Source organism: Camelus ferus, chromosome 4 (genome assembly GCF_009834535.1).
Source record: "Camelus ferus isolate YT-003-E chromosome 4, BCGSAC_Cfer_1.0, whole genome shotgun sequence".
NCBI lineage: Eukaryota > Metazoa > Chordata > Mammalia > Artiodactyla > Camelidae > Camelus > Camelus ferus.
This window is the reverse complement of record NC_045699.1, coordinates 73,564,958-73,588,987: the sequence shown is the minus strand read 5'-3', so window position 1 is coordinate 73,588,987 and position 24,030 is coordinate 73,564,958. Positions and strand designations below refer to the sequence as shown.

At 62.7% G+C, this 24,030-nt stretch overlaps 1 protein-coding gene across 4 annotated transcripts in view; it reads left to right on the top strand.

Moving 5' to 3' along the window:
- VAV2 (vav guanine nucleotide exchange factor 2) overlaps nucleotides 1–24,030 on the top strand; it is a 168,414-nt gene that overhangs the window by 71,730 nt on the left and 72,654 nt on the right. For all 4 annotated transcript variants that reach the window (XR_004319565.1, XM_032478854.1, XM_032478856.1 and 1 more), the window contains exon 3: nucleotides 22,498–22,556. Coding sequence is in view for 3 of the 4 variants with exons in the window: in XM_032478854.1 (XP_032334745.1) it covers nucleotides 22,498–22,556 (59 nt within the window). In the remaining variant the exon portion in view is untranslated. The remainder of the gene's footprint in view (nucleotides 1–22,497; nucleotides 22,557–24,030) is intronic.

The window sequence follows — 24,030 nt, the reverse complement described above, 5'->3', positions numbered from 1 at the left end:
TGACCGAGGGCCCTTGCCCAGGGCTGGCTGGGGCACCCAGACAGACATCCCCTGGGTGGGCGTGGGAATGGGGAGCCGGATCAGACCTCAGGTGTCTCCCTGGCGGGTTCATCCCTTCTCGAGTGGGACCCCGATTCACGGAGGGCTGAGCAGCCGGGGCCCGAGCCCAGGTCCGACCTGCCCCCCTCACCCCGGCACCTTCCTCGTTGGAGCCGGGCGTGGCGGGTGCGGGGGGTGCCCACTGCGGCTGGGTTTTCCCTGCAGCTCACCTGAGTGGGGCCCCCAGAAAAGGCTGCTTTCGCTCCATGTGTGTTGTTTATTGTTCTGCTTCGGAGGGTCTCTCTCTCACTCTCCATCGGGGACAGGTGGCTCACCCAGCACTTGCCTTCCCCTCCCACCTGCGTCCGGGGCCGTGCTGGGCAGGGAGCCGGGGGTCCCCGCGTGGCTGGGATGCTCTGTCGCCTCCACAGCCAGCAGGACCTCGGGCAGTCGCCTCCCCTCCGGGCCTCCATCCCTCATCTTTCAACAGGATGGGGGCTCACCCGGGGGTTATGGGGACACCGCGAGAAACTGAGACGGGCCGGCGGCCGGCCGTGATGAGCACTGTCGTCCCCGTGGCTGTGGCCGGCTCCCCCGAGCCCCGCACTCCTTCCTGCTGTCCGTGGGTGCCGGGGCGTCCAGGAGGGTGCCGGAGTCCTCGGAGCACCTCTTGGGATGAGCGTGGGGCCCGTGTGTGTGCTGAGGCTGGTGGGGGTCTGCTGGGGCAGGGGGCTGCTGGCCGGTAATTACTGTTTCCAGAGAGGTGGGTTCATAGGACCCAGAGAGTTCCCTGGGCCCAGCTGTCCACATCTCTGAAAGCCTGGCTTCCTCTTGGGCCCCCCTCCCTGGGAGCGGCGGGTGGGTGGGCTCGGAGCAGCTGAGGTCTGCTTTGTTCCCCATTCGGGGGCCTGTGTGGCCTCGGTGGCCCCACCCCCACCCCATCCCTGGGCCCTGTTATTTATGCTTCCAGGCAATTAGTTTTTGCAGGGAATCCCTGAGGACTCCGTGGGGGTGGAGAGGTCACTTCCCAGTGAGCGGGCCCAGCAGATGGCCCCCCACCCGCCCTGCCCCACCACGAAGGAGGGCGTGGCTTGTGACAGTGCACTGCTGTCCTGGGCCGTGCCAGGCCGCTGCCCGCTGGCTCTCTGGGCCCCACCCGGGGCTACTGCCCCCACCAGGAAGCACCCCACCACTGCAGAGGGGGCAGACCGGTCTCTGAGGCCTCAGTCCTGCCTTTGTCCTGCCAAGAGCGGTCCTGTCTGTGATCTGGGAAGAAAGTCCTGCCCTCTGGGCCGTGCCCCCCTGGGGGTCCGAGGGCCTGGCTTGGGAAGGGGAGCCCTCTGCACGGAGCAGCGGGAGAGTAGGGCGCAGATCGCAGGTGCGGCCTCTGCAGGCCAGAGTCTCAGGCCCCTCGGCCTTGCTACACAGCGACCTGGGGCTGTGGCCGGGCATTCTCTGGCTTAGTTTGCTGTCTGTCTTGTGGGGGGGTCATCACCATGCCTGCTGAGGGGGTGGGTGGCTCAGAGGCTCAGGGAGTCTTCTACAGTGTGCGAGGCCCAGCCTGGTACGTGGAGGCCCGCAGGCAGGTGGGTGCTGGGCGCCAAATGCCACGCCCCCAAGCAGTCGCGGGTTCTGCCAGGTCCTGCCTTTGGTTGGGGTTTTCGCCGCATCATTCATGAGGGCCTCTTAGCTTCACCTGGGGTGACTGGGAATTCGCGACAGCTCCCTGCTGACAGGGGCGGACCCTTAAACGCAGTTCCTCCTGCAGGCAGTGGGCCCCCTCCATGTCCAGTGTGCTCCTTCAGTTTCCACAGTGACCAGGGAAACAGGCGCTGATTATGCCCATGGGCCTTCTTTTAATAGACGGGGAAACTGAGGCAGGACGTGAGCAGCTGCCTGAGTCACGGCCAGGGGGTGGCGGGGGCGGGCAGGCTGGCTCCTCCCCTTCACGGGGAATCCTTTGATGGGACCATCAGAGAGAGGAGGGGGGATGGCCTCTGGAGGTGTGTGTTCTCTGGGTGCCGATGGCTCCTGGGGTGGGAGGGCCCGTGGATGCCCACCTGCTCCCGGGGCCTCAGGATTAGACCTCGTACCAGGCCCGACCCCTCGAGGCCTTTGCTCCTGGGGGGTGGTGTCCCAGGGCTGTGCCCAGGGGAGCCCTCCCATCAGAGACCCCTACGTGGCTGGCTGCCCAGGAGGGAGCCACAGAACAGGGTGCCCTCTGGACTCAGGCTGGTGGGGGGGTGCACGTGCCCACGTGGTGAACGCTCCGTCCTGCTGCTGCTGGCGGCACCACGACGCTCCTGTAGGTCTGGTGACTAACTGCAGACGGTCCTGCGCGAGGTCCGACGTGCAGATGAGACCGCGTGTCCGGCGGGAGTTACACGCATCAGCGCCAGCGCGAGGGCTCCTGTGTGCAAAGCGCTTTGCTAGGGTCTCCTTTGGTGCCCGGGCCTGGGCGGGTGCCGGCGGGCACTGTGCCCCGTGCAGAGCGGGGGCTGGTTCCAGTCCCTCACTTGGGCCCCAGTGCTGGCCCCCAGCACCCCCGCCCCGCAGCCTGCATGCAGCGCCCACGCCTTCGTCCTCCCCCCGAGGCTGGTGAGGAGCGGTTGGTTGTGTTGATCTAAGCCCTGGGTTGAATCCCCCTGCCCGGTTCCCATGGGGCTCACCCTGCGGGCTGTGTTGTGGGCTGGGCTGTGGAGTGACGCGTGGGGGGTGGGTCTTGCTGTGGGGACCTGGGGGTGAGAGCCTGGGCTTGTCTGGGGTCGGGGGGGTGCCCCGTGATGGCTGCATGTATGGCCAGGCCTGCAGACAGGGTCAGATGTTGGAGAACCAGTGTCTTTCGATGTAAAAGTTGACCTGGGGGCCTGGGGACAGTCTTCCAGCTCTCAGCCTGGACTGTGGGGGGTCCTGCTTGGAGGTGTAGTTGGCTGTGCTGAGAGGCCCCCCTCCGGGCCCCCGGTCCCCATGAGGTCACACCAGGGCTCCCTGGTACGGGGCCACTCCACATTCCTGGCACGGCAGACAGACCGAGAAGTCGTTGAGCAGAGATGTGCCGGGGACCTTGAGAGCTGACCCGGACAAAACACACTAAAACGGCTCCTGGGGTTTGGCGCAGAATCTCTGGGTCTCACCTGCCGGCTCTTTGTGTGGGGGGTGGGTGCGCCCCCGTCCTGCCCTCCCCTTGGCCTTCACTGGTTCCTCTCTCTCTTCTCTGGGCCGCTCTTCGCCCCACCGCCCGTGCTGCTCAGCCTCCTACGTGTGCTCTTCTGAGATTTGAAACACAGGGTTTGTCTCATCGTCCAGCAGAGTCATGGAAACGGCGGGTCCCCCAGGAAGTGGAGAGCAGTGCCTGAGCTTTGAGCACCTGAGTCGCGTTGTCACAGCCTGGCGCCCATGGCAGGGGCTGAACCAGTGGCTGTGCTCCCTCCGGCCCAGAGGGGAGCGGGGGCGCTTCCAGACAGCCCCGCTGGGCCTCGTGAGCCGGGGGCGGCATGGAGCGCGGGCTTGCCTCCACCTCGGGGCTTCTGCACATCACAGGATGATGGGCTTGAGGAGGCCCTTCACTTCAGAGCCGTGGGATGGCTGCGGGGGGGGGGGGACAGGGTCGGGGGACACAGGGGATGTCGCTTGTCACTCGGGGCCACGCCTCGGGAGCAGGGCTGCCCCAAGGTCACGCCTCACCTGCCCCCTTGGGACGCATAACCTGGGCCGGGCGCTGGTGTGCAGTGTGAGTAGTGACCATCCGCTCCCCAAGGTGCGTGATCGAAGCCCTCATGAACACACAGCGGGCTCATGGGAAGCATCGGCAAGTTGGAGTCCTCAGATCAAGCCTCATTTAGGAATTAAGGAGAAACCCAGGTCCCTGCTCACCTCTGTGACAGGGACACCTGAGCACACGGACCTTGAAATTGCTGGAGAAGCCAGGGCGGGTGGCGCAGGTCTGCATGCAGGCCGAGCAGATGGCCCCACGGACTTCCCACCGCCCGTCTCCCAGTTGAATGTGCTCAGAGGTTTGGAAGAATCACAGGATGCTCTGGAGCCAGCGAAGCCACTGCTTTAGAAAAGATTTGCAGGTTTTGTTGAATATGGATTGTGCCTTCCCAGCCCTGGAGAGGCCTCCCGGGGCCGAGTCGTCCCCACTCTGCCTGTCCGCCCGCGTGCCGCAGGTGGAGTGGACGGGGCCCTCCTGGGAGGACTTACAGGCCGGGGTGAGCTGGGGACAGCCCTGCACCCCCGCCGAGTGGGCCCCCTCGTGCTCGTTCTGGCTGGGCTGGGAGCGGGGACGGGGGCTGATGCAGACCCGGGACAGGGCCCAGGTGTCCCTGGGTGGCCCACCTGCTCACCTCGGGGAGTTCCCTCCGTGTGCGTTCTGTGTTCTCACCAAGCCTCACCTGGAGGCTTCCAGCTGTGTGGTTCTGAATGACTAAAGCTGATTAAACGTCTCTGGGCTCTAGATGTAAAGCTGAAAGGTTGTTTTTTTCATGTAAATTTTCATTGAAGCGTCCTGCTCGTAACAGAACAAGCATCTGTCGGAAGTGGGCAGCCTGATGAGTTTTCACAAAGTAAACCCAGCCCGGTAACCCGGGTGGAGAGACAGCACGTGGCCGCGTCTGCTGGGCACCCGGGGAGTTCCTGCCACGCTCCACAGTGGGAGTTGCCGCCCCGATCAGGCCGCATAGCGGCTAGGGCCCAGCCAGGCGGCCGGCGGCTCCAGCAAGGCCCAGGGAGCAGGAGGAAGTGCTTCTGGATGAGTGACCTTTGAGGGCACTTGGGAGGAGGCTGAGGTCAGGCAGGAGGCAGGTGAGAGCGTTCCCGGCGGAGGGACGGTGGAGCGTGGGGCGCGGCAGGAGGAGGCGGCACATAATCGATGCGTGTGAACTTGTCCAGGTGGCTTGTCAAGTGTGTGTGTGCCTGTGTGTGTGTGTGTGTGTGTGTGTGTGTGCCCGTGTGTGCCCGTGTGTGTGTGTGTGTGTGTGTGGTGTTATCTTATCTTAGTGTTAGTGCCCTGAATGCTTGCTGTTCATTTTGAATTCCCTCTGCTCCGTCACGAGAGCTGCTGGAGTCCGTGTAGGCAAAGCTGTCAGTCGTCGGGGAGGGTTTTGCAGTGCACTTGACCTCCAGAGCAGCCCCGGATCTGGGAAGCCTCTGGTCTGATTGCCTGTGCAGAGCCAGAGCCAGCTTCTTGCACGCCTCCCGTGACGGGGCGGTCACCTCCCCAGGCTGCAGCCTGCCTCTCGACGGCGGCCCGTCCGCCCTGTGGGGACAGCGTGGGATCAGCAGAGTGGTTGTCCTCGTCTTCACATTGTTTCAGTATGTTCCTGTTAATCTTCACGTGCTTGAGTTTCCCCGGCAGGTCACCGCCGGCCCTGCTGCGAGCCCCCGCTTCCCGCTGCGCTGTCCCCACGTTGGCATCACCCCTCACCTCTTCCCCGGGGCAGCCACAGGCCATCTCGCCAGCCCTGGTCTGGACTTTGTGCAGGGTGTCACTGTCACCTGCCGGGACTCTCTCAGAATCATTAGGGGAGCCATGATGCAGGGTCCACCTGCTCGAGGAGCCGTGAGCGGGGCATCCAGGCTTTTGCAGCCTCGGGATGTCCCTCCTTGTGACTCAGAAGGCTAGGATCAGAGAGGGGGAGGGGGCGGGGCCCAGGGATGGAGCTGCAGGAGATTGTTCCTGGGGGTCGTTGTAGGGTCAGGCCCAGCACAGGTGGATGTGCCGACCCCCTCTAGAACCCCGGGTGCCAGGCAGGGGCCTCTGGGAAAAGCTGAGTCTGTATTCCGGGCCATCGTGATGCGCTGGCCCTGTCTCATTCCTGGATGAAGTCATCTTTGTCCTCTTGGGCTGTTGGGCTGTTGCCTCCTCGGGGAGCCCTGCCTCGGTGGCTGGCTGCCCTCTGCTGCAGGGGGTCCCTGGGCCCTGGAGTGTCACCTTGGGTCAGGCACTCTAATTCCCGAGCATTCAGGTGTCTGTCTGCTCTGAAGGGCTGAGCGCCCTCAACTCTGGACCAGTGTCTGTGACCTCCAGCCTGTGTCAGTGTCCTGTGGCTGCTGTGACAAGGACCACACGCCAGGTGCTTACAACAGCAAGTCCATCCCTGCTGGTTCTGGAGGCCAGAAGCCTGGATTCAAGGTGTAGGTGGGGCCATGCTCCCTCCGGGGCTCTGCGGGGGGGTGGGTCCTTCCAGCCTCTTCCAGCTTCTGGTGACTCCAGGTGTTGCTGGCCTGTGGCCACATTGCTCCCAGCTCTGCTTCCGTGGTCACGTGGCTCCTCCTCTCCCGGTGTCTCCGGCTCTCTTCTTATAAGGACAGCAGCCACCTTGGATGAAGGGCCCACCATACACACCTGCAGTGGGCCCTTTTCCTGCATAGGTCACATTCTGAGGCCTTGGGAAGGATGTGAATTTTGGGGGGACCCTTAAACCCAGTACAGACCTCAGTTGGCTGTAACAGCAACATATTCTGGTGACCTGTCCTTTGTGCCGAGCACCAGCTGGGCCACCCTTGGGGGGCTGTGATGACAGGGCCTCTGCCATTGGGCTGAGCGAGGAGGTGCAGGGTGGGGTGGAGGGGCCCCCCTTGTGGCAGGTGCCTGAGGCTGGCCTTACCCTGTGTCTTTCTAACGTGCTGTGGCCTCCTCCCCTCCAGGACCTTTCTTGCCACGATCCCTTGGTTAAGTCCCAGCCCCTTACCTGGTCCTGAGCAGTTGCCAAGTGTGGCCACACCTCCGACATTTCATACCTAGAGAGGCCGAGCAAGGATGCAAGTGAATGGGCGGGAGGTGCATACAGCAGGGGGCAGTGGGGACTGCGGCAAAGGAAAGGAGGGCAGATCGCCCTGGGTTGTGCCTAGAGGAGGGCGTGGCCCAGCTGAGCCAGAGAGGGAAGGAGAGGGCTGGACAGCCAGGCACAGGGCCCGCAGGGGAGGACCTAGGTCCTTTTGGTGGCATGTTAAGTACGTGAATGTCCTTGGAGAGGCCTTCCCCTCCGTCTTACCCAGAGGGTCCCGCACCGCCACCACTGTCTACTCCTGTATCCTCCTTGCGCTCTCTCTTCTGTGACACATCCCCAGTGATCAGAGTTAGTTCAGGATAGGTTGAAATCTTGGTGCCCTCCCTGGTAACCCCAGATGCTGCTCCCTGGGCACCCGCCAAGCACCAGACATGACGTGGCGACTCCGGTCTGGCTCTGTGCCAGCGTGCAGAGTCGGCCAGGCACATAGTAGGTGCTCAGCAAATGCCGGCTGGAGGCCTGACCGGCCTCCCTGGCTGTGCTGTGCTGCCAGCCGGGGCTGGGGAGGAAGTGCCACATCAGGATCCGTGCAGAGGACAGAACTGCTTTTGATAGGACGTTAAATAATTAATTCCAGTCTGGGATGAAAATATGGAATGTTGAATTATACATTTTGGCGGTAGGTGTGCTAGGGAGGACCTGGAAACCCTGGGGGCTGCTGGGGGCTCCCCGAGCTGTGGGTTCTTTCTCTGGGTCCCCCCTTCCCCGCAGTCCCTGCTGTGGGCTGTGGGCCTGGGGTGGGGGTTCCGGGGAGTCTGGTCAAGGAGTCAAGGCCCCTCCGTCCCCGCGTCCACCTGCTGTCCCTGCTGGTGCTCCAGGGAAGACCATTTAAGGAGACGCTGGAGAGCCTTAGAAGGCTCCTGACGGGACTCGAACCCGTGGAGCCTGTTCTGACCAAGTCCCCGTCACCAGACGGTCAGCGGGGCCCCCGACGGGGGCTGTGTTCTCGGGGTTCCGGAGCTGGTGGGTCCCTTCCCTCCATCCTTCTCCTGGGGAGGGGCCTCGTGGATAGAGAACAACCCAGAGCATGAGAGGAAGGGCCTTGTCAGGGTCAGCTGTGCCCGGCCACCAGCAGACAAGGGTTTGGGCCTCTGGACGTCTGCGTCCCTCTGTGTCTGGAGCCTGGTGTCCTGGCGGTGCTTTGCTGGCAATGTAATTCTTACAGCTGCGCTGTTGGCGGGAAAAGCCTGCCAGCCTGGGTTCAGGGCCCGGCTCGGCCACACGGGGCCACTTGGTGACATGGGGGAGGCGTGACCCCTCAGCACCTGCCACAGCCCCTCTGTGGGTGGAGCTGCGGCTCTGGTCACTGGAGCGTCTGAGCACTGACACCTGCGTGGGGGACCTGTAGGGATCCAGGCCCCGAGTTCTCATCTGCCTCCTGTCAGTTCTAAGGTCAGCGACCTGGAGGGATGACAGAGGCGGGCACTGGGCGGGCTGCCCACCCCTGCACAACCACAGGGCAGCCCCCCTTAAATAGATGCTGTTTTTAGGACAGTGTTGGGTTTACAGAGGAACTGAGAAGATGCTGCAGAGTTTCCGTCCCCTGCACCCAGCCGCCCTTCAGTGCCGGCATCGACGCTAGTGCGGGGCACGGCGGTAATTGATCAGCCAGCGTGGACGCGCTGGCTTCACATTTCCCTCGTTTTCCCCAATGTCCTCTGTCCCGGGACCCCATCAAGGCCCCACATGACAAGTAACCGTCTGCTGCCCTCGGGCTCCTCTGGGCTGGGACAGTGGGCAGCCCCCTTTTCACTGTTTTACAGACTAGATTCCTCCCGGAGACAGCGTGCCTTGTGCTCTTCCCGGCCATGGCCCTCGTCCGGCCAGGGGTGCGGGTGGCTCCTCCTTTGGCTGCCCTCCCCAGGCAGAGGCTCTGCCTTCCCCTCCCCCAAAACGCATCGCTGGACCCTACCCTGAGGTAGGAAGAAAATCCACTGTGATGGGCCAGGCTTAAGCAGGAATTGAGATGGAACTGCTTTTTGGAAAGCGATCCGGAGCTTTGTCCGTGGCTGTTTTCCGTCTCTTTCCTAATCACAGTGCGCAGGGGGATATCTTCAGACTGTCTTTCTGCCAGGGGCTTCCTTGGCACAAAGGGGGCTTGCAGATGCCGGGCAGCAGGGACTCGTGGGCTGACACTGCTTCGGGAAGGAGAGAGGTTCTTCGTGGGCCGCGTGAGCCGCGCTCTGTGGTGCCCGGTGAGGCAGGGCCGTGGGCCCGACCCCGAGGCTGCCCTGTAGGAAGGTTGCCTTCATTTATGGGGAGCCTGCTGCGTGTACGCTGGCACTCTGACACCCAGTGGACTCCTGTTCATCCCTCGGGTCTTACTTAGGTTGAGTGGCACCTCCTCCAGGAAGCCTTCCCTGATGCCTTCCTCTCCCCACCCCCAGTCTTGTCCCTGTCATGTTGAGCAGCCACCTCTGGTCTCTCGTCCCTAGCACAGTGCTTGGCATGTCCCAGCTACTCCTTGAACACTGCTGAGGTGAGGAAGGGCGAGTCCCCAGCTGATTGTCAGCCCCACGTTACAGATGAGGGCCTGGGACCGCCGGGACCGCTGGGACCGCCAGGGCTTAGGGCATTGCCGAGATGGCGGGGACAGTTCCTAGCTGGATACAGAGCTGGGTTAGTGACACCAAACCTGGCGCTCTGCCCCGCTTCCACAGCCGAACCACAGGCACCCAGGGATGGGTGGCAGAGTCCTGCACCCCTGCTCCCTCCTGCAGGGGTCAGAGGCTGAATTCCCGTGATGTCTGAGCAGGGAGGGCGGGTGCCCCACACCCAGGGATCCGCCACTGCCCTCAGCTCCTCCCGCCCCTGCCTTTGGACCCCCCCCCCCCGCCCCGGCAAGAACGAGGACCCCCGCTGCGGGCAGTGTGGTGCGGCTGCTGCTGGGGGTGCCCCCTCCCCGAGGTGTGTGTTCCTGGGGGACTCTCCCTGGCTGGCGGGGCAGGGTCTGCAGGCCTGCCTCTTCAGGGTGGTCCTGTCAGCTCAGGGCGCTGTGACACACATGCTGTAGACCGGCTGAAACAGGACATGTTTGTCTCATATCTCTGGCTGCTGGAAGCCTGAGGTCAGAGTCCCCACACGGTCAGCGTCTGCTGGGGGCTCTCTCCCTGCTTGGCAGAGGGCTGCTTTCTTGCTGTGTCTTCATGTGTTGGGCACAGAGAGAGACCACCTCTCTCCAGTCTGTTCTTTCTAATTTATAATTTTAATTTTTTCCCTTAACAGAGGCACTGGGGATTGAACCCAGGACCTCGTGTATGCCAAGCACATGTTCTACCACTGCGCTCCTCCCTCACCCAGGTCTGTTCTTCTAAGGGCATTAATCCTTTTCACGAGGCTCCACCTTCATGACTTCATCACCTCCAAAGGCAGTCACATCGGGGGTTAGGGCTTCAGTGTATGAACTGGCACAGATGTTCAGTCCACAGTGAAGGAGTCCACCGCTGTCCGGTGACACCCACAGGAGACTTGGAGGTGGGGGAAGTGGAGGCTGCCCCCCCGGAGGGGCAGAGATGATGACTGTGACTGCGATGGTGACTCCGCAGAGCGGGTACACCTTCTCAGCCGTGTGGGTCTGTATCACCTCCATTTCTCTGGTGAGGAGTCAGGGACTCAGCTGCACTGAGCACCAGCTCCTTGGCTGGGGGTGGGTGGGGACCCCCATCTCTCAGACTCGGAACGACCTTTCTTAATGCTCAGCTGCTGTCAGACCTTTCCAGAAACACCCACCCAGCCATTAAAATGCTTGGATTTGCCGCTTGGTCCTGTAATTTGTGGAGCTGCTCCAGGCCATCCTCATGCAGATTCGAGGCTGCTACAGTGCTGGCGGTTGTCCCTGATATCCTTGTTCCCCTTCCGCGGTTTGTCAGCAGAGATGTCAGCAGAGCTGGGAGCCTGTGAACACAGCACAGGCTGGGCTCCTCCCTGCACCAGGAGCGAGGGCCGGAGAGCCACACCCTCCTTCATCATCAGAAACTCCAGGGAGAGAGTGGAGAAAATACCGCGGGGCTCCTCAGGCCCTCCCCGGCGCTGGCGTCAGGCAGGCGCGAGGAGCAGGCGAGGGCTGATCCAGCAGAGGAGAGATTCACGCCGCTCAGTGCGCGGGGTTGTGCTTGCGGTTAATAACTGAGTTCCTCAGTCATCGCTTCAGAGATAAGTGTGTATATTGAAAAATTATTGCCGCGGTAAAGAGACACAATTTTTGTTCCCCTTCCCGTTAAAATGGCCATTAATCAGGGAGGGCAGTGAGGCAGCTCTGAAATCCATCGGCCCTCTCCAGGTAATGACTGCTGTCACCTCGCCCCCATTAGCAAGCCAGGAGTTTGACAAATGGAGGAGGCTCTAAGCCTGGAGCCCATGAGCCAGAAATGCTGAGGCCGGTGGAGAGGGGCTGGGGGATTTCCGGGTGAGGCTCAGACCAGAGGCTGAGGCACCAATCAGACCATCCCGGTTCTCAGCCTTCTCTACCGCTGCGTGTAGGTGACCATTCTGACCCTGTCTCTTCCTCTAACAAGGGCACTGCAACAGTCACCTCATTGGGTGGTTCAGGATTCAGTGAGGCAGTGGAGTAACTTTGTAGCCCAGTGCCGGGCTCATTGTCAGGGCTCAGGCTCGGGGTCAGGGCTCAGGCTTGGGGTCAGGGCTCAGGCTCGGGGTCAGGGCTCAGGCTTGTGGTCAGGGCTCAGGGTCAGGGCTCAGGCTCGGGGTCAGGGCTCAGGCTCGTGGTCAGGGCTCAGGCTTAGGGTCAGGGCTCAGGCTCGGGGTCAGGGCTCAGGCTCGGGGTCAGGGCTCAGGCTTAGCGTCAGGACTCAGGCTCAGGCTCGGGGTCAGGGCTCAGGCTCGGGGTCAGGACTCAGGCTCGGGGTCAGGGCTCAGGCTCGGGGTCAGGGCTCAGGGTCAGGGCTCAGGCTCGGGGTCAGGGCTCAGGATCAGGGCTCAGGCTCGGGGTCAGGGCTCAGGGTCAGGGCTCAGGCTCGGGGTCAGGGCTCAGGCTTAGCGTCAGGACTCAGGCTCAGGCTCGGGGTCAGGGCTCAGGCTCGGGGTCAGGGCTCAGGCTTAGCGTCAGGACTCAGGCTCAGGCTCGGGGTCAGGGCTCAGGCTCGTGGTCAGGGCTCAGGCTTAGCGTCAGGACTCAGGCTCAGGCTCGTGGTCAGGACTCAGGCTCAGTCTCGGGGTCAGGGCTCAGGCTCGGGGTCAGGGCTCAGGTTTGTGGTCAGGGCTCAGGCTTAGCGTCAGGACTCAGGCTCAGGCTCGTGGTCAGGACTCAGGCTCAGTCTCGGGGTCAGGACTCAGGCTCGGAGTCAGGGCTCAGGGTCAGGGCTCAGGCTCGGGGTCAGGGCTCAGGCTTAGCGTCAGGACTCAGGCTCAGGCTCGGGGTCAGGGCTCAGGCTTAGCGTCAGGACTCAGGCTCAGGCTCGGGGTTAGGGCTCAGGCTCGGGGTCAGGGCTCAGGCTCGCTTGAGTGTCGGCTCAATCAAGGAGGCTGCTGCTTGGTGTGATGCTCTGAGCTCCGCTCCTGAGCTGAGACTCAGCGGCATTGCCAGGTTGCCTGGGGGAGTGGGTGTGTCCCAGCCTCTGGGGAGTGTGGCTTGGCATCCTCTGGACTGTGTGCTGGAGGACTGCCACTGTCCTGGCACCCGGTGTCCCCAGCTGCAGTTCGAGGATGCGGGGTGGGTGATGGGGAACAGAATCCACTCCCTGTTTCTCTGCAACTTCTTAGAAGTCTGACGGGGAGGCATGTCACTCCTCAGTGAAAAGGCAGAAGACACCTCTTAGGAAGGGCTTGGGGTCAGACAGCCTGGAGCTGCCTCTTACCGTTGGTCCCTGGTAAGTGAGGTCCCCTGTCGGGGTCTCAGTTTCCTCACCTGGAAAATGGGGAAGTTGTTCCTGACCCCATAGGACTGTGGTGGGGTCAGACCACCCAGGCGACGCAGGAATTGATGTAACAGCAGAGCCAGGTGTGTCTGGGGTGGGGGCAGGCTGTGTAAACGCCTCTTGTCTGGACTCCTGGTTCGCCGTCTCCACCACCAGAAAGAGGGAAGGGAAGAGTGCAGCGGGGGCCTCCTGGAGAGGGCGAGGTCTCCGCGTGGGCCCGGGCCCCTTCCTGCCCTGCCCCGTGCGGCTCTGTGAGGCGTGTCGGCCTCGCAGGCCTGGGCGGGGCGTCTGGTGCTGCCCTGGGGTCCTTGTACCTGTGGTGCAGTGGCTCACGCCGCTGGGCGGCAGACCTGCGTCTCGGATCACGGCCTCGCGTCGGGTCCACAGGAGTCACGTCCTGCTGGTCTGCAGCTGGGCGTGAGGTGTGGACACACCTGCATCCCGCCTCTTGCCTGCCAGGCGGGGTGGGGGGGCCCAGCCTCGCTCCCCTCCGGCTGCAGCGGCAGCAGCCCCGTCCCCCGCTGTGAGCGCAGGGAGGAGGGCGGGCGTGTCGGGGGGTGAATGAGTGAGCTGCATTCACAGACAGTGAGTGGCCTGGGCGCGGCCCACCCAGCTGGCTCCCCAAAGTCACTGCTGTGGTTGGATGGGCTTCCTGGCCCCCGGGAGCCGCAGGGCCTCACTGAGCAAGCCTGCTCTTAGGCCTGGAGGCGGGGAGTGTGATCTGCTGCTCTGCTGTCTGCTGGCCTCAGACCGGGGTGGGGGTGAGCGGCCTTTCTGGAGCAGGGCCGGGAGAGGGTCTGGGAGCCCGCAGCCCGAGGGGTGAACTGGTCCCCCTCTGCCCAGCACGCGCCACCCGTGCATCACCCCCCGCCCCGCGCCTCAGTCGCTCGTCCGTGAAAGGGAAGAGCAGCGAGAGGGTCTCACGGAGGGAGGGGGGTTTGAGGGAATGAGGTGGGGTAAGCCTGGTGAAGGCTGGGCGAGGGGAGGCCCGCCAGCCGCGGTCGTCAGCGAGGCCGGCCAGCGGGGCTCTCATGGCATCCCTGCCTCCCAGACTGGGCCTGCCTGGAAGTCAGCTGCGGCCTTCGCACGTCCCTTACATCCCCTTAGGTGGGCTTTAGGCCTCCCATCTGCAGACTGAAGAATGTGGGCCGGATGGTCGCTAAGCTCCTTCCACCGAGGATTTTAAGCTTCCCTGGGTGATCCTGCCAGCCTTCCTGACTGGCAGCCGCTGAAGTGCAGGCCGCACCTGGCCCTGTCCCAGTCCTGGGACCGTAGGCGGCTGGCGTCAGGGGCTCCTGAGACCGCCCGGTCCTGGCATCGCTCAGGGTGGACGCAGCTTTCTTCTCGCCCGCTGGAGCGTGTTCGTAGGCAGAGGCCGGTCCTGTCTGGGTCCAGGCTTCTCTGCTGCTTTACTGGGAATCATAGGTATTTAAAATACGCCTGTCTCGAGGCCGGCCCAGCGTGGGCATGTACAGACGAGCCCAGTTAGGGTCATGCGCCTTCCCTTCCGCCCGCACCTGCCTCCCTCCATGAGCCACGGACTCTGTCTGTTGAAGGGGCCTCGAGCCCCCGCTGGGAGGCTTCCTGGAGGGGCGTGCTGCTCCGGTGCTCCATCTGCACCCAGCCCCTCGCTGGGTCCACGAGGCTACCTGGGTCCAGCCTCCCTTCCAGCTTCTCCTCTCCTGGTTCCCATGGTGAACGGAGTGCCGCCCCCGGCCTTTCCTGCCCTGGCTGGGTCCTGGGGTTCCTTCTCCTCCGGAGGTGTCAGAGGCTGGGTCGCCACCCTCCCACACTGGCCGGGGCAGCTGGCACCTTAGCTGGCGGCAGTGGGAAGGGGTGGTGCCAAGGAGCGGGCTCAGGCCCTCTCTACCAGCTCTCCCAGGGGTGTCAGGAAGGAGGGGAAATTAAATCTCAACCCTCCACCCAACACAGCCTCGGAGGCACGGAGAAGGTGGGATCTGAGAACTCAGGGTGGAACTGGGGCTGGCCCTGCCCTCGCACCATCTCCCGTCCTGGGCTTAATGTAGTGGTCACCTGGGTCTCCAAGGCCCTGGGCCGTGTCCAGTCCACCTCCCCAAGCCCCTGGCCCCGGGCGGTTCACAGTTCTGACATCCCGGCCCCCTCCTCCAGGGGCTCCCCATGCCCTTTGGATCTGCCCTGTGCACCATGACGGGACTCTCAGACATGATCTGAGCTATGGGAATGCCAGACTGGAATCTCAGCCTTCATTCCCAGTAGGAAGTTGAGGCCGGAGGGGTGGGGCAGAGCCAGGACCCAGCCCGCATCTGTCCTGACCACCCCGCCTCGGGTAAGGTGGGGGCCGGGGGGGGTGGCTGAGACAGACACTCAGCATCCTTGCTTTTGTGGGGCCTCCTTCATGGTTTAAGGAGTCAGACTCGGGCATCCCCACCCCTAGCTGTGCGACCTCGCTCGTGTCCCCGTACGTCTCTGAGCTTCCCTTTTCTCAACTTGCAAAGGCGAGCCGCGCTGTCCCCGGGTGGGTGGCTGTGGAGACAGCGGGACCCTTGCACAGAGAGAGCCGAGGGCGTGTGCGATGCTGGCTGCCCTGGGGGCAGAGGGGTGCGAAGCTGCCGTCAGGGGCCCAGGAGCGAGCGGGGCTCGGGGATCCCTCCGTGTTGGCCTTCATCTGTTCATCTGTCTGTGCCCCAGATGTCACCACCACAGGGTACAGGGCTTGAAGATCAGGCTGCTGGTGCCCGAGGCTCAGGGTGGTCTCCTCCCCCTGCCTTTGAGGGTCCCACTGAGTGAGGGAGCGCAGCTGTGTTTGGGGTATTGTTTCAAATCTCACTGAAGCCCAGTTTCAGGGCAGGAAGGAGCACTGGGCCGATTCTGAGCGGGTCATAGACTTTTTCAGCCTTTTTCTTTCCTCCTAAATCGCTTTCAAGCTCAGACCCTCCCTCCAAGTACTGCCCCCTTCAAGGCTGTCACAGGTCGCCTGGCTCTGCTGAGTGGCATTTTTCATTCTGCCGTTTTGCTGTCTTGGGGTCTGGGGTCCAGCTCCCTCCGGTTTCTCTGCATCCTTTCTGCTCCCTCGAGGGAAAACCCCATCCATCAGGTACCGTGGCGCCACCTTGCAGAATGCGGTGGCTGAGAGGTGGCCGGTCCCCCAGTCACTTTTGTTTCCCGGCTTCTCCGTGAGGCAGAGCTTGAACCCGAGCTGGGGCTGCATGTGATTCATAATGAATCGTTCCTCGCCGGCCACTTGTCATTCCAAAGGCAACAGCGCAGGTTTTGTGACCTTATTCTCCGAGGTGAGAAGAGAAAAAAACCAAGGGCCACGCAGGCTGAGCTGGGGAAAGCAACGATTTGCTTCTAAACACGCAGCGGAGTTGGCTGCAGATTTCCCCGGCAGATAGGTGAGTTTCCGGGGCAACGTCTTTAAATGGGTTTGGTAATCTTCCCGTTTGGCTCGCGGAGCTGCCTGTGTGTTTCCCGATGCTGGTCCCGGCTGATAAGGACGTCTTCCTGGTCTGCGCTCTTCCTGCTAAATGATTGCTGATGAGGGCGGGGAGGCGGGGCTGGCGGACTCGCCCCCTTGCCCGCTGACGGGCAATTGGGCGCCTTGTCGCCAGCACCCAGGAGCCGGGCGCTTTCCAAGGCCGACTTGTATCCATCTCTGTTCTTCCCCGATCACTTCTGGCTGTTCTGAGGTTCCTGTTCCGAGCTGCAGTGCAGAGCGATGTGCTTTGTGGTGACAGCAAAGCTGCTGTGATGAGATCTGGGCTGTGAGGGCTTACACGGGAGATGGTGGATCCGTTCAAGGTGGTTCCCGGTGGGCAGAGTGCGTGTGTGTGTGGCCTCTGCTCCGTGCAGACCTTCTGGGGTCCAGGCTGATGGCAGCTCTGCCACCTTTAATGTAGGGCTTGTGAGCCCCGCCCTCCTCCAGGAGAGGGGAGGTTTCATGAGCCAGGCCCGCAAGTGGCCTGCTTGACGTCTGCTGCCATCCACTGGGTGGACCTCAGTAACCGCAGGGGAAGTGGGGCGATGTGATCCAGGCAGGGTGCGGGGTCCGTTGCGTGCTGCGGGCTCCCGCGTGGTGTGTGGCGCAGCGGACAGGAGCTCAGGGTGGGTAACGCACCGCCAGTTCCCGGGGCGGCCCTGACGGCTGGTGACCTGGGCACGTCCTTGCTCTCTCTCGCCCCGTGTCCGCGTCTCATAAGCGGAGAGCTGCGGGAGGAGCGACACGTGCAGAAATGACTGTCGTGCTGGTCCCGGCTCTCAACACTTGGTCAGGGCTCAGTGAGCGGTAGCTCGTGTTCTGGTAATTAAGAAACGGGGATCGCGAGGCAGGCCCCATCGGCACCTTTGCTGCTGCTGCTGCTGTCTGTCCGTCTGCCCATCCGTTCATCCATTCGTCCACCCATCTGTCCATCCACCATCCACCCACCATTCACCCACCCATCTGCCTGTCTGTTCATCTGTCCATCCACCTACTCACCCATATCCCGAGACGTTCTTTGAGCGTTCTAATTAAAGTCACTCTTTGACTTAAGCCCACCATAGAAACTTGGTGAGCTGTGAAGTGAGAAGAGGCAGCTCAGAGCCTGGTTTTGAAGGTCAAATGTGATGCCTGCCCCAGAAGAGCTTGGAAAAGCTGAACGTGGGACATGAAATGTGTCCATTGCCTGGGATGCCTGAGGCGCTCTGCATGGAGCCCCAGGAACCACGGCCTCTGCCCACCCTGTAGGGAAAGAGAGGGGTGTGGAGGCTGGAGGACATTTGTCACAGACCACCCCCCAAAGGTACAGTGGGGTGGGTAACGGAAGGTTCCCCTCTCAGAGTCACGGCTGACTGTGAGCTCGAGCACGTCCATGGGTCGTGGGCCTCGGATTCCCTGTCTGTAAAATGGGGCCACAATTGCAGTCCCGCCCATCTCGTGGGAGGGAGCCTCCTGGGGCTCTTGGAGCTCTGAGATGGCGCTTATGGAGGGGCCAAGGGCCCCTGTATCTGGCCCTGTGTCTGTCACGTCCTGGCTACGCAGTGCCTGCACTTAGGAGGGTGCGTGAAACGCTTGTTAAGTGATTAGGTCAGGGAAGCTAAAATCATCTGTGTCCTCTATACTGAAACAGAAGTTTCACGAAATAATATTTAATTTACTTCTTTTCTCTGGTATTATTTGTCCTGTTGTATCTCATTTCTTCCCATCCCGTCCCTTCCCGTCCCACTCCACCCTACTCCATCCAATCCCATCCCACCCCGTCCCTTCCCACCCCACCCCATCCCATCCCATCTCATCCCATCCCATCCCTTCCCACCCGACCCCATCCCATCCCACCTCACCCCACCCCATCCCCTTCTCATCTCATCCCACCCCACCCAACCCCACCCCATCCCACCCCATCCCATCTCATCCCACCCCATTCCATCCCATCCTGTCCCATCCCTCCCCACCCCACCCCATCCCTTCCCACCCCCACCCCATCCCATCTCATCCCATCCCACCCCACCCAACCCCATCCCACCCCATTCCGTCCCGTCCTGTCCCGTCCCGTCCCATCCCACCCCATCCCTTCCCATCCCCATCGCATCCCTTCCCAACCCTTCCCATTGCATCCCTTTTCTTCCCATCCCGTCTTACTTGATTGAAAAAAAATGCCATTAGGACCCTTTCTGAGTTAATGCCCCACCAGTGGGTCAGCTCCTGCAGTTTGCAAACTCTGCCCAGGAGAGGCAGGGGGTGAGCCCTCACCTGAGTTACAGCCCTTGCTGGGCTGGTGGCTGTCTGGTTGTGGCTGGGCCTCCCGCAGCCCAGGGACCTGAGCAGAGGAGGGTGGGCCGGGCCGGCAGCCCCGAGCTGCCTCCGCCCGCGGGGGCCAGCCCTGCACGGCTGCTGTCCAGCTGCTTCCTGCAGGTTTCAGCAGAGGCTCCAGCAAAGGGGCGGCGGGTGCAGAGCTGCCCAGAGGCCTTGGGCTGCCCTCCCTGCCTCCCCAGGAGACCCCCGAACGATGCTGCTTTTTAAAGTCAAGGATTCCCTCGCTCTCTGCCCCTCCACCCCTCCCTCCGCCTCTGGTCTCTGTCGTCCTGATCTTTAAATCTTAAATCCTAACAAGCACGTGAGCCTGGAGCTCGAAGCAGGCGCTTCCCGCTTCCTGTGTGTTTCGAGTAAGTGGGGTGGCGAGGCTGCATCTGCTTGCTGCCCTGGTTGTGCAAAACCCCCTTCTGGGAGCTGTTCCAGCACCTGCTGCCACCGAGCCCCGCAGAGGCACATGGGAGAGGCAGCCTGCTCCCCGTGGCACAGGCGGGGGGCTGGGGGAGGCCGACTTCCTCCCAGGACTGCCTGGGCTCGTCCCACCCCCGCCCAGCAGGCCCCCCGGCTGCAGCCCAGACCTGCTCTGGTCCCCAGCCCCACCCCCCGCACACAGCCTCTGCTGGGGCCCCTGGGGGCGGAGCCCCCGGAATCCGTCTGCACAGACCCGTGTCCCAGCGCAGGCTCACGCCAGCGGGGCCGGAAAGGGTGCGCTGCCGATGGCTGCGTCCAGCACGTGAGGGATGAAGTGGAAAGAGGCCACCTGTGGCCACCTCGGAGAGCTTTCCCAGGACAAGGAGGGGCTTTGAACGTGAACAAGACAGTCGAGCGTGAGGAGAAGCCAGGCGCCCTGTCTTGAGGCCGAGTCGCCCGGCCTCTGTCCAAGGCTTTGCGGTGGGCCTGGGGGTCTGCCTGCCAGAGCCCCTCCCATGCCTGTGAGGACGCTGGTTGGCCGCTGGCGTCTCGGCGTCTCCTGAATGCAGACCGGGTGGAGAGCCGCGGGGTCAGCGCAGGCCAAGACCGCGATCCAGGGTGCAGACCCCACACCCCGGCCTCCCGGCCTCTGTTCCTTGCTCCTTCCCCGAGTATTAAAGGAGATGCAACATTAAAGGACATGGTTGAGGCGGGGGTGGAGCTGAGGGGACGGCGCAGACAGCCGTGGGTTTAGGGAGCTGGCTGTGCACGTTTCTGCCCCAGCGGGACTGGTCCCCGAAGGCGCACACCTTTCTCCCGGTGCTCCCCTGCCCGGCCCTGCACACACGTTCCTTTGCTTGCCCGGCGCTGAGGCAGCCTGGGCCCCGGCGGGTCTCTGAGCCGCTCGTGTGTGGAGGGAGGAGGGGGCAGGGCGGGGGAGGAGGAGCAGGTGCGGGTGTCTTTTCACTCATTGTCAGGGATGCGCGAGAAGTGGAGATAAAAAGTGGGAAAATGTCATCCTTTGACATTTGCGCTGTCAGCGGGGTGGGCAGGGCCGGGGGCTGGAAGGGTTTTTGATCATCACTGGAGAGAGACGTCTCCCGGGAAGCCCAGCTCCTCTGTGTCCTGGGGGTGGGGCAACCCCCCACCAGAGGCGCCTTGGGGAGGTGCTTCACCCCCCTGCAGGGAGCCGCACTGCTCCCCAATGTTTCATGGGGGCCACCACCCCTCGTCTGACCCACACAACTCTTCGGGCCCCACGTCTGCTCCCAGCAGCCCCTGCCCTGGGGCTTGGGTCGCCGGAGTGGGGTTCCCCGTGCTCAGCCCCAGAGTCTCCATCCCTGCAGACACCAGCCGGGAGGAGACGCGCAGCCCAGGTGGCGTGACGGACAGGCGCGTCTGGCAGAGCTGGGGCGGCCGTCCCCGTGGAAGGAGCTGCCCCTGTGTGGCGTGGGAACCCGGAGCGGAGCCCTTCACGAACCGCCAGTGACAGGTTGTGGCCTGGAGTGAAGCAGCGGAGAGTCAGGGCTGAGGCTGGAGAAGCTGCTCTGTCCACTGGGACCAGGGGCGCGTAGACCTGTCTCCTGACCTTGCTCGCTCACTGCAGCAGCCCCTCTCTGTCCTGGGCTCCACCGGTGCGAAACTCAGCCTTGGCACTGAGTCCAGGTCGGCAAACAGGTCTCGTCCCCGGTGCCAGTGCTGCCCAGTGGCTGGTGCCTTGTGCGGACTCTGCAGGTAGGCTTCCAAGCCCGTGTCTGGCTCGTTGGGGAGGAGTGTGGCGGTTGATTGGTGATGTCTGCCACAGGAGGCACAGGAGACGGTTGGCTCGTGTGCTTTCCAGTTGCCAAACCCTTCAGCCCCAACGTTTCTAGCGTTCTGTCCAATAACTAGAAGGCTGTAAAGCAGTATTGCTTTAATTTTTGTCCTTCCTAAATATTTAGAGCCCTTAAAAACCAAGAATAATGGCAGAAGTCAAGTTACTCATTATTTATGAAAGGCCTCTTGGAACACTCAAGTATGGGCGCCCTGGCTGGGCAGCTGCACAATAAGCTGATTGAGTCTCGTCTGAGAAAACACAGGAGAACCGTGTCATTCCTTGGATTCATAGCTTCCGCGAGTCCCGGCCCCTGGAACAGAGCCCCCCAGAAGACAGCACGCAGCCCTCGTTGTCGTGGCTGAGTCCGTGTCCCGCCAGCTGAGGAAGGGCCCCTCCGTGCTGCTTGGGGTTTTCTGCTCCCCCTTTGAAAACCTCTCTGTCAGGAGAGTAGGCTGAAAGAAGCCTGGCCCTGTGTCCCGGGCGGGGGTTTGGGGCAAGCGGCCTGGCCTCAGTTGCCTGTTCCCTGCACGCGCACATGATCCTGGCCTTGGAGGGGTGTGAGGCTTCGCCAGGACGGTGCGCGTCCAAGGCCCGTCGGGCTCAGTTCCTGGACACTCGGTGCCCAGCAGAGGGTGGCGGCGAACTTAGCAAGTGGTCATCGTGGGCCACGTTCGTGTTCCCTGTCCTCGGACATGCATGCGCACACACACAAAGATGAACTCCTGCACGCACAGCGGACTCTCAAAGTCCAGGCTGGCCCCTGTCTCCGCGGTGGGTGGGGTCAGGCCCGGCGGGCGCCCCGTCCCTCCTGGAGTGAGTCTCATTCAGCGTCCCGCATGCGCGTGCGTGTGGTGCTCCAGGATCCGTCGCCGCCCTCGCCTCCTCCCGGGTCCCAGCAGCCGTCCGTGGAGCCTCCTCCCTGCGTGCCGCCTGTCCTTTTGAAGATCTGTGGGTGGCTGCGTTGAGGCTTCTGAGGCTGGCAGACAGACGGGTCCTGTGTGACTGGGGGAGGCTGGACACGGGGCTGCAGAAGTGGGAAAGGCCACTGCTCCTCCCTGAGCCCCCCAAGGCTGCCAGTCCGGGGAGGGCCTGCTGGGATCCGCCATGCAGCCTGAACGTGGGGTTTTCTGTTTTCCTTCTATACCCTGACCCCCCCAGGGAGCCAAGCTTCTGATTAAATGGTCACCCAGGGAGAGGAGGGCCTGGAAGAGCAGGGAGCCCTGCACTCAGATGTTTGCATCTACACTGTGCGCAAGCTGCTGTGTGACGTGGGGAAGTCACTTGGCCTCTCTAGGCCTCTGTTACCCCATCTCTGAAATGGATCCGCACCTGCCGTGAACAGAGGTGGTCATTAATCATACGGGAACTTCCAGAGCAGCAGCCTGGGATGGACGCTTCGCAGTGTGATGTCTGCTGACATGCTCGTGGCCCTGGGGAGGCAGACCCTTTACTGGATGAGAACAAGGCTCGGCAGGGGCTTAATGGCAGGTGTGGGGGGATGGCAGAAGGGGGCGTGACCCCCGCCTGCTCCCCTCCGGGGCCCTGCACCGGGAGTGCCGCAGCCCTCAGCAAATATTAGGGTGCCATGACGACACGGCCACAATGACATGTTCTGCACAACAAACACAAAACTGGTGTCTAGCCAGAAGCATCTTACACTGTGGGTTGTTTTTTAACCGGAGATGAAAAGTGTTTGGTGAACTGTTTCCCAATGTCTACGATACACTGCGTTACGGTTTTATGATGACTTTCGGGTTTCTTGCGATATTACAGCAGCATCTTTTCGTCTCCCCCCAGGTCATCTCCGCGGTGTCCAGACTCTCACTTCACAACTTGGCCCAGAACAAAGGCATCAGGTGAGCTTTGCGGAGCGCGCTGCCGCGTGCGGGCCCTCCGGTCACCCCCAGTCAGAGTGGGGCTTGGCGCAGAGACGCTGCCTGTGTCTCAGCCCTGGGCGTGATGGGTTGTCTGTCCAGTGGCCTGCTGGCGGCGGCTGGAGGGGGCGGGGGGAGGCAGAGGCTTGCATTCACACCAGGGAGAGCTCGCGAGCGTGTTACTGAGGCTGCAGGACCTCTTTCCATTTAGGTAGTAAGATCAGCCAGTTAGTCCTTCCACAGATCTTTGCGACCTGAATGCACTCTCCGCGCTCAGAGCCGGGCTTGGCCTCCAAGGAAGGGGCCGAGTTTGTCTGTCCCGTTGGGCGGGGCCGGGGGCCGCCTGCTCAGGGCTGCAGGCCCCCCGGCAGGAATCTCCCTGCTCTCTGTTTCAGTCCCACTTGAATTTTCTAGCAAAGTTCAGCCTCAGAGAATCCCGCGGCCCCCAGGTGTCTGCCCTCTTGTCCCTGACAGTCCCCCGGGGGGGGGGGGGAGCGGGGCGGGCAGCCCTCGCCGTGGACCAGCCGTTGTGGACTCTGACCTGCAGAGCTGGGGTCCGGGAGACCAGGTTCCAGATGGGGTGGGGACAAGCACAGGACCCGCCCGTCCTGATGTCTCTGGGGGATGTGGGTCAGCAGGGTGGGGCTGAGAAGCCCAGGAGGGCGGAAGGGACTCCTCCTGGGGGCGGGGTGGGTGCGGGCGCCCTTGCGAGGTTGGTGGAACTGCGGAGGGGGCTTCGCTCTGCTGCTGTCCTGCGGGGCGCGGCCCAGAGACAGGCTCCCGCTGCCCTGTGGCACAACGTGATTGAACAATCTCTCCTTGTCCACGGTTCAGGCGAGGTTTTCACATGTGATTTAACATCCTGGGCGCCACCGTCGCTGACACAAAACACCCCTGGGCCCTCCGTGTGCGGGCGTTCCGCGGCATTGTCAGTCCGCAAAAGGGGCTGCTTCAGCTGCTCTTCTGTTTTGGAAGCCCACAGACGAAGCCCGCAGCCCTGAAGAAGCCCCTCCGCGTTTCTTCTCCAGCTGGATGGGAGCCCAACGTGCTCCTTTAAAAAATGACCATTTTCACAACCCTTGCTCTGTGCATAACGAGCTGACTTTCCACAAAAGCCCCAGTCACACTGCTCAGAGGCTGAGGAACGGGGGACTTAACGTAAGAGCCCCAGCCTGGTGCCGGCGGTGGGGGCGGGGCGGGCGGCGGTCGGGGCGGTTCCTGCCGGGCTGTCCAGCCCAGTGTGTGCGGATGCGAGTCCTTGTCGCAGCCGTAACCGGCCACCCAGACTGAGGGGTGTCCTGTTGGGGGTCATCACAGCCCTAGGAAGGAAGAGATGGCAAAGGGCGAGACCCTCTCTGTGACAAGCTGAAAGGTGAGGCTAGGGTGCCCCCGGCCCATGGGGGTCTCGGCAGGATGCTCTTGGCACCTCTGTCTCTTCTCCTCCAGGCTGGGGAGG